The 9988-nt window shown below is 46.1% G+C and overlaps 1 protein-coding gene across 2 annotated transcripts in view; it reads left to right on the top strand.

The window, feature by feature from the left end:
- The first annotated feature begins 6 nt into the window (after nt 1–6).
- Nucleotides 7–9988, top strand: part of ANKRD13D (ankyrin repeat domain 13D) — a 14330-nt gene continuing 4348 nt past the window's right edge. For both annotated transcript variants that reach the window (XM_023738278.1, XM_004383667.1), the window contains exons 1-6: nt 7–107; nt 611–746; nt 864–988; nt 1529–1574; nt 1649–1792; nt 1969–2158. In XM_023738278.1, the coding sequence (XP_023594046.1) occupies nt 18–107; nt 611–746; nt 864–988; nt 1529–1574; nt 1649–1792; nt 1969–2158 (731 nt within the window). In that variant the 5' untranslated portion in view covers nt 7–17. The remainder of the gene's footprint in view (nt 108–610; nt 747–863; nt 989–1528; nt 1575–1648; nt 1793–1968; nt 2159–9988) is intronic.

Genomic DNA, 9988 nt, shown 5'->3' with positions numbered 1-9988 from the left:
GCGGCGCTGAGGCCAGCATGGCCGGCCCGGGCCCCACCTTCCCGCTGCACCGGCTCGTCTGGGCAAACCGGCACCGCGAACTGGAGGCCGCGCTGCACAGCCGCCAGGTGAGGCCCGCCGGGAACCAGCCCGTCCTTTGGGCCCCTGCCCCAAGCCGCAGCCCCCATCCTGTAGGCCACCCGCCCCGGCAGTTCAGCAGCCGCAGCCGGGCCCCCCAGCCGGCCTGATCCGAAGCCCAGGTCACCTACCCCGCGCGCTGGGGCCTCTGGCCTCGGCTCCCAGGCTGGGCCTTCTCCACTTCGCCTGCCCACCTCCCACTGCGTTAAGCCTCCGACTTGCATTGCCCCGAGCCAGGCTGGGAACGAGAAGCCCGGTCCGGGCCGGTCCCCAGGCCGATCCAAACTCCTAACATCCCGTACGTGTACCTCTGCCTGGCCAGGACCTGCACCCCTGGCAGAGGGCGGGAGAGGTAGGCAGGCCACCCCCTGGCATTTCGCTAGCCTGTCAGCCATCCTTATTTCCTGCAGTGACCCCCAACCCTGTTCAACCCAGTGTCCCCCTTGCTTCGGCCCCTCCTCTCTCACCTTGCTGAGCATCCGGTCTCCCCTAGCACAACATTGAACAGGAAGACCCCCGGGGGCGGACCCCCCTGGAGCTGGCAGTGTCCCTGGGGAACCTGGAGTCTGTGAGAGTCCTCCTTCGACACAATGCCAACGTGGGCAAAGAGAGCCTCCAGGGCTGGGCAGGTACTGCAGAAGGCAAAGGGACTCCCCATGAGGCTGGCAGCAGGATGCATGGGTGGGGGTGAGCTGGCAGGCCTGGGGCCATCGAGAGGGACCCCTCAGCAGCCTGGTGCCTCCCAGTCCTGCAGGAGGCCGTCAGCACTGGAGACCCTGAGATGGTGCAGCTGGTGCTCCAGTATCGCGACTACCAGCGGGCCACACAGAGACTGGCCGGCATTCCCGAACTGCTCAACAAACTCCGCCAGGTACAGTGGGCATAGAGGTGTGAGCAATAAGGGGGGGCCACCCTGGTCATTTGTGTTCCCACCACTGTGGACAAGGTCTGGCACTCTTGACCCCTAGCCCTGGGTCATGTAGGAGACCCGGGAGGAGACTGGGCCCTTTGGAGGAAAGCCGATGCCAGTATCAAGGGTCCCCTGGTCCTGGTACTTCAGGTCTTGAGCCTCCTGGTAAATGCAGATTCCCTGGAGGGGGAGTGTCAGGTCAGCTCGGCGGGTGTGGCCTGAGCTCCTGGAAGACCAGATCCTGTGCCAGGCACTGGGGACCACCCCTCTCCAAGTAGGCAGCAGAGGGACCCAACTAGCAGAGCACATGCTGCCCCCCAAAGACTCTCTCGGGGCCCCACTTGGTCCCTCCTTTCCAGCAGAGTTTGATCGGGGCAGGGGTGTCACATCAGGCCAGCTGAAGAGCTAGGCTCCCAGAAAGGGGGTGTAGACAAGGAGCACCTGGCCTGCTGGCCACCCGGCACCAGGAGGGGCCCTGACGGTGACTTCGGTCCATCTCAGGCCCCCGATTTCTACGTGGAGATGAAGTGGGAGTTCACCAGCTGGGGTGAGTGGGACCCGGCCCTGGGGGCTTGGGGTGGGCTTTGGGGCGGAATTGCGATGACCTCGGCGCCCCTGCAGTACCCCTCATGTCCAAGATGTGCCCGAGCGACGTGTACCGCGTGTGGAAGCGCGGTGAGAGCCTGCGGGTGGACACCAGCCTCCTCGGCTTTGAGCACATGACCTGGCAGCGCGGCCGGAGGAGCTTCATCTTCAAGGGCCAGGGTGAGCTTGGGGGACCGCTGGGCTTTCGAGGGTGATGCTGTCCTTTCTCTGCACTTCCCGGATGTGGAAACTGAGGATGGGGGTGGAGGGGGGCTGAGGGCACCGCAATGGCCCTCCCCGCTCTGGTTGGGGCCTGGCACTGACTCGTGCCCCATCCCACCCGTGCTGGCTGGCAGAGGCGGGAGCCCTGGTGATGGAGGTGGACCATGACCGGCAGGTGGTCCACACGGAGACTCTGGGGCTCACCCTGCACGAGCCAGAAGCTCTGCTGGCTGCCATGCGGCCCAGTGAGGAGCATGTGGCCAGCCGCCTCACCTCTCCTATCGTCTCCACCCACCTGGACACTCGCAACGTGGCCTTCGAGAGGTCAGCCGGGGCCCGGCCACTGTGGGTGGGACGGGGGCAGGTGGCAGGGGCCTCCTGTGATGAGGGCAGGCCTCCAGGAGGCTGCGACAGTCACCAGAGGTTGCTCAGATGGGAGGGGTCGCCACAGGCCAGGGGTCTCACCCCGACTGCCTGTGGGTGATTGGGCCTCCTGGGCCCCTGTGATCTATCCTGGCAGTGTGTTCCCAGGGAGGGAGTAGGACAAGGTATCCCCAGTTTCTTGACCTCTGACCTCACGTTTTCCCATCACAAGGATTTTGGCCGTGGGTTGGGGCAGCTGGCCCCCTGGATGCTGTTTGCACCAATGCTTGGCTTGCTGTTAGTAAGGCTGTGTTTGGGGCAGAGTCCTTCTGGGACCTGGGAGCTTGACCCTCCGGGAAAAGTGCCGTTTCTCTGAGAACATATGCCCCCATCCAGTAACAGACTTCAGACACCTTTTTTTTGTTTTCCCCCGTAGCTATTTTATTTATTTATTTTAATTTTTCATACAAAAATTTGTACACATATTGTTTTGTGACCTTAGTTGCAATCCTCACAATGTGACTGTACACTCCCCCTTTCCACCCCGGGTTCCCTGTGTCCATTCAGCCAGTTCCTGTCCTTCTTGCCTTCTCATCCTGCCTCGGGACAGGAGCCGCCCATTAGGTCTCGTGTATCTGACTGAACTAAGAAGCACACTCCTCACGTGTATTATTTTTTGTTTTATAGTCCTGTCTAATCTTTGAAGAGTGGGCTTCAGGAATGATTTTCGTTTTGCATTGAGAGAGCATCCGGGGGCCGTAGTTTTGGGGGTTCCTCCCGTCTCTGTTAGACCATTAAGTTTGGTTTTTTTACGTAAATTTGAATTCTGCTCTGCAATCTTCTCCTGCTCCATCTGGGACTCTGTTGTGTTCCCTGTCAGGGCAGTCATAAGGTGGTAGCTGGGCACCATCTAGTTCTTCTGATCTCCTGGTGGAGTCTCTGGTTTATGTGGACCTTTAATCTCTTGGGGTAATATTTTTCTTGTGTCTTTAGTGTTGTTCATTCTCCTTTGCTCCAAGTGGGTTGGGACCAATTGATGCATCCTTAGATGGTTGCCCGCAAGCTTTTAAGACCCCAGAAACCACTCACCAAAGTGGGATGCAGAACATTTTCTTAATAAACTTTGTTATGCCAGCTGACATAGATGTCTCCCGAAACTATGGTCCCCAGGCCCCAGCCCAGCTACTCTGTGTCTCAGAGTGTTTAGATGTGTTCAGGAAACTTCTTAGTTTTTGCTTTGGTCCAGTTGTGTTGATGTCCTCTGTATTGCAGACACCCTTTTTTAAAAAAACGGCTTTATTGAGATATCATTCACATACCATACCTATAATTCACCCATTTGAAGTGTACAATTCCCCATTTTTAGAATATTCACAGATATGTCCAACCATTACCACAACTCTGGAACATTATCGTCGCCTTGAAAAGAAACCGCGTACACTTAGCTGCCACCCCCTTATCCTGCCACTACTCCCCAGCTCTGAGCAACTACTAATCTACTTTCTGTCTCTGTAGATTTCCCTGGTCTGGACATTTCATATAAATGGAATCATACAATACGCGACGTTTCGCGTCTGGTTTGACTTGACGTAATGTCTTCAAGATTCAGCTGCGTTGTAGCATGTATCAGTACTTCATTCTGTTTTATGACTGAATAATATTCCATTGTATGAATAGACCACGTTTTGTGTATCCATTCATCCTTCGGTGGACATTTGAGTTGTTTCTGCCTTTTGGCTATTATGAATAATGCTGCTGTAAACATTCATGTATAAGTTTTTTGTGGACATATGTTTTCATTTCTCTTGGGTAGATACCGAGGAGTAGAATTGTTGGGTCATGTATAATCATTTGAGGAACTGCCAGATAGTTTTCCAAAGTGGCTGCACCATTTTACATTTCCAACAACAGTGTACAAGGGATCCTATTTGTCCGCATTCTCGCAAACACTTATAATTACCTGACTTTGATTCTAGCCCTCCGAGGAGGTATGAAGTAGTATCTCATTCTGGTTTTGATTTCCATTTCCCTGATGACTAATGATGTTGAGCATCTTTTCATGTGCTTGTTATCCATTTGCATATCTTCCATGGAGAAATGTCTATTCGGATCCTTTGCCCATTTTTTAAATCAGATTATTCGTCTTTTTATTATTGACTCATAAAAGTTCTTTATATATTCTAAATACAAGCACCTTATCAGGTATATGATTTGCAAATACTTTCTCCCATTTTGTGGGTTGTCTTCACTTTCTTAATGATGTTCTTTGAAGCACAAAAGTTTTTAATTTTGATGAAGTCTAATTTATCTGTTTTTTCTTTTGTTGCTTGCGCTTTTGGTGTCATATCTAACAATCCTTTGTCAAATCCAAGGTCATGAAGATTTGCTCCTATGTGTTCTTCTAAGAGTTTTACAGTTTTGGGGCTTACATTTAGGTCTTTGGTCCATTTTTTATATGGTGTGAGGTATGGATCCAGCTTCGTTCTTTTCCATGTGGAGATCCAGGTGTTCCAGCACCATTTGTTGAAAAGACTACGGTTTCTCCATTGAATGGTCTTGGTGCCCTTGTCAAAAATCAGTTGACCATAGATGTATGGGTTTATTTCTAGACTCTCAATTCTTCCACTGATGTATATGTCTATCCTTATGCCAGTACCACACCACCTGATTACCATTGCTTTGTAGTAAGTTTTGAAATCTGGACGTGTGAGTCCTAACTTGTTCTTCTTTTTCAGGATTGCTTTGGCTATTCTGGGTATCTTGCAGTTCCATCTGAATTTTAGAATCAGCTTGTCAATTTCTACAAAGAAGTCAGCTGGGATTCTGATAAGGGTTGTGTTGATTCGGTAGATCAGTTTGAGAAATATTGTCATCTTAACAATGTTAAATCTTCTGATCCATAAACCTGGGATGTTTTTCCATTTATTTAGCTCTTCTTTAATTTTTTTCAACAGCATTATGTTGTTTTCAGAATATACATTTTGCACTTTCTCTGTTAAATTATGGAGCCCTGATGGTGCAGTGGTTAAGAGCTTGGCTGCTAACCAAAAGGTCAGCAGTTCAAATCCACCAGCTGCTCCTTGGAAACTCTGTGGGGCAGTTCTATTCTGTCCTCTAGGGTGACTATGAGTCAGACTCGACTCAACGGCAATGGGTTTTTATGGTTTGTTAAATTTATTTCCAAGTATTTTATTCTTTTTGATGGTATAGTGAATGAAATTGTTTTTTAAATTTTATTTTCATATTGTTTGTTGCAAGTGTATAGAAATACAATTGATTTTTGTATATTGGTTCTGAATCCTGCAGCATTGCTGAACTTTTTATTAATTCTAATGGTTTTTTAGTGGATTCCTTATGATTTTTTATACATAAGATCTTATTGACTGCACATAGAGATAGTTTTACTTCTTCCTCTCTAATTTGGATGTCCTTTATTTCTTTTTCTTGCCTAATTGCCCTGACTAGAACCTCCAGTACAATGTTAAATAGAAGTGGAAAGAGTGGACATCCTTGTCTTGTTCCTGATCTTAGGGGGAAAGCATCCAGTCTTTCACCACTAAGTATAATGTTAGCTGTGGGTGTTTTGTAGATGCCCTTTATTAGGTTGAGGAAGAGCCCACTATCCCTAGTTTTTTGAGTGTTTTTTTTTTTTTTTTTGCATCATGAAAGGGTGTTGGATTTTGTCAAATGCTTTTTCAGTGTCTATGGAGGTGATCGTGTGATTTTTATATTTTATTCTATTCATATGATGTATTACATTAATTGGTTTTTGGATGTTGAACCAACCTTGCGTTCCTGGGATAAATCCCATTTGGTCATGGTGTATAATTTTTTTACATGTAGCTGGATTTGGATTGCTAGGAGTTTGTTGAGGATTTTTATGTCCATACTCTTAAGAGTATCTCAGTAATAGGATAATGTCCATACACTACAAGGAAGACCAGTTAATATGACTGTTATTCAAATTTACATACCAACCACTAAGGCCAAAGATGAAGAAACTGAAGATTTCTACCAACTCCTGCAGTCTGAAATTGATCGAACATTCCATCAGGGTGCATTGATAATTACTGGTGATTGGAACGTGAAAGTTGGAAACGAAGAAGGATCGGTATTTGGAAAATATGGCCTTGGTGATAGAAATGATGCCGGAGATCGCATGATAGAATTTTGCAAGACCAATGACTTTTTCATTGCAAATACCTTTTTTCACCAACATAAATGGTGACTATACACGTGGACCTTGCCAGATGGAATACACAGGAATGAGATCGACTTCATCTGTGGAAAGAGACAATGGAAAGGCTCAATATCATCAGTCAGAACAAGGCCAGGAGTCGACTGTGGAACAAACCATCAGTTGCTCATATGCAAGTTAAAGTTGAAACTGAAGAAAATTAGAACAAGTCCATGAGAGCCAAAGTACGATCTCGAATATATCTCACCCGAATTTAGAGACCATCTCAAGAATAGATTTGATGTGTTGAACACTAATTACTGAAGACCAGACACGTTATGGAATGACATTGTCATGGATTGAATTGTGTCCCCCCAGAATATCTGTCAGCTTGGCTAGGTCATGGTTCCCAGTATTGTATGACTGTCTACCATTTTGTCATCTGATGTGATTTCCTTACGTGTTATAAATCCTGTTGCTATGATGTTAATAAGATGGATTAGCGACAGTTATATTGATGAGATCTACAAGATTAGATAGTGTCTTAAGCCAATCTCTTTTGAGATATAAAAGAGAGAAGCAAGCAGAGAGACAGGGGGACCTCATACCACCAAGAAAGCGGTGCTGGGAGCAGAGTGTGTCCTTTGGACCTGGGATCCCTGCATGGAGAAGCTCCTGGACCAGGGGAAGATTGATGAGAAGGCCGACAGAGAGAGAAAGCCTTCCCCTGGAGCTGACACCCTAAATTTGGACTTTTAGCCTACTTCACTGTGAAGAAATAAATTTCTCTTTGTTAAAGTCATCTACTTGTGGTATTTCTGTTATAGCAGCACTAGATGACTAAGACAGACATGAAGGACATCATACATAAAGAAAGCAAGAGGTCGTTAAAAAGACAGGAAAGAAAGAAAAGACCAAGATGGATGTCAGAAGAGACTCTGAAACTTGGTCTTGAATGTTGAGTAGCTAAAGTGAAAGGAAGAAATGATGAAGTAAAAGCTGAACAGAAGATTTCATAGGGCGGCTGGAGAAGACAAAGTAAAGTATTATAATGACGTGCAAAGACCTGGAGATAGAAAACCAAAAGGGAAGAACACACTTGGCATTTCTCAAGCTGAAAGAACTGAAGAAAAAAATCAAGCCTCGAGTTGCAATATTGAAGGATTCTGTAGGGAAGATATTAAACAACGCAGGAAACATCAAAAGAAGGTGCAGGGAATACACAGAGTCACTATACCAAAAAGAATTGGCTGATGTACATCCATTTCAGGAGGTAACATACGAACCGATGGTACTGAAGGAAGAAGTCCAAGCTTCACTGAAGACATTGGCAAAAAACAAGGCTCCAGGAATTGATGGAATAACAATTGAGATGTTTCAACAAATGAATGCAAGGCTGGAAATGCTCACTTGTCTATGCCAAGAAATTTGGAAGACAGCTATCTGGCGAACTGACTGGACGAGATCCATATTTATGCCTATTCCAAAGAACAGTGATTTAACTGAATGTGGCAATTATCAAACAATATCATTAATACCACACACAAGTAAAATTTTGCTGAATATCATTCAAAAGCAGCTGCAGCAGTATATCAACAGGGAACTGCTAGAAATTCAAGCCAGATTCAGAAGAGGACGTGGAACCAGGGATATCATTGCTGATGTCAGATGGATCCTGGCCGAAAGCAGAGAATACCAGAAAGATATTTACCTATGTTTTATTGATCATGCAAAGGCATTCAACTGTGTGGATCATAACAAATTATGGATAACATAGGGAAGAATGGGAATTCCAGAACACTTCATTGGGCTCATGAGGAACCTGTACATGGATCAAGAGGTAGTCGTTGAAACAGAACACGGGGATACTGCGTGGTTTAAAGTCAGGAAAAGTGTGTGTTAGGGTTGTATCCTTTCACCATACCTATTCAATCTGTGTGCTGAGCAAATAATCCGAGAAGCTGGACTATATGAAGAACGCAGCATCAGGGTTGGAGGAAGGCTCATTAACAGCCTGTGATACGCAGATGACACAACCTTGCTTGCTGAAAGTGAAGAGGACTTGAAGCCCTTACTGATGAACATCAAAGACCACACCTCAACATAAAGAAAACAAAAATCCTCACAACTGGACCAATAAGTAACATGATGATAAATGGAGAAAAGATTGACTTTGTCAAGGATTTCGTTTTACTTGGATCCACAATCGACACCCATGGAAGCAGCAGTCAGGAAATCAAAAGATGCATTGCATTGGGCAAATCTGCTGCAAAAGATCTCTTTAAAGTGTTAAAAAGCGAAGATGTCACCTTGAAGACTATGGTGCGCCTGACCCAAGCCATAGTGTTTTCAATCGTCTCATATACATGCGAAAGCTGGGCAATGAATAAAGAAGACCGAAGAAGGATCGATGCCTTTGAATTATGGTGTTGTCGAAGAATATTGAATATACATACCATGGACTGTCAAAAGAACAAACAAATCTGCCTTGGAAGAAGTACGGCCAGCATGCTCCTTAGAGACAAGGATGGTGAGACTATGTCTTATATACTTTGGACATGATATCAGGAGGGATCAATCCCTGGAGAAGGACATCATGCTTGGTAAAGTAGAGGGTCAGTGAAAAAGAGAAAGACCCTCAGTGAGATGTGTTGACACAGTGACTTTAACAGTGGGCTCAGTCAAGCATAACAGTGATTGTGAGGATGGTGCAGGACTGGTCAGTGTTCCGTTCAGTTGTTGACAGAGTCGCTATGAGTCGGAACCAACTTGATGGCACCTAACAACAACAACGTTGATTTCTAATTTCACTCCATTGTGGCCAGAGCACATACTTGGTATTATGTTTAGCTTTTTAAATGTACTGAGGTTTGTTTTATGGCCTAGCATATGGTGTATTCTAGAGAATATTCCATGTTCACTCGAGAAGATTGTATGTCCTGTTGTTGGGTGGAGTGTTCTTTGTCTGTTGGTTTATAATGTTGCAGTCTTCTATTTCCTTCTTGATCTTCGGTCTCGCTGTTCTTTCCATCATTGAAAGTGGCGTATGGAAGTCGCCAGCTATTATTGTTGACTCAGACACTTTTTTTTTTTTTTATTGTACTTCAGGTGAAGGCTTACAGAACAAATAGTTTCTCATGAAACAGTGGTACACGTATTGTTTTATGACACTGGTTAACAACCCCACAACATGTCAACCCTCTCCCTTCTCAACCTTATTTTTGGTGAAAATATACATAGCCAGAGATACACCATTCCAAAAATTTCTACATGCACAGTTCAGTGACATCGACTACGCTCTTCCAATTGTGCTGCTAGTCTCACTTTAGGTGAAGGCTTACAGAACAAAATAGTTTCTCATTTAACAGTTAGTACACATGTTGCCTTATGACAATGGTTAACAATCTCACAACACATCAACATTATCCTTACTCAACCTTGGGTTCCCTATCACCAGCTTTCCTGTCCCCTTTTGCCTTCTGGCCCTTGTCCCTGGACTTCTGTGCCTCATTAGTCCCATTTGGTTTTATGGGGCTGTCCACTCCCCGGCTGAACGGTGAACCTCGGAAATTACTTCACCACTGAGCTAAAAGGGTTTCTGGGGGCCACACTCT

The sequence above is a fragment of the Trichechus manatus genome, unplaced genomic scaffold, assembly GCF_000243295.1.
Source record: "Trichechus manatus latirostris isolate Lorelei unplaced genomic scaffold, TriManLat1.0 scaffold00113, whole genome shotgun sequence".
In the NCBI taxonomy this organism is placed as follows: Eukaryota; Metazoa; Chordata; class Mammalia; order Sirenia; family Trichechidae; genus Trichechus; species Trichechus manatus.
The sequence above is the reverse complement of the archived record's forward strand: the minus strand, read 5'-3'. Positions and strand labels throughout refer to the sequence as shown.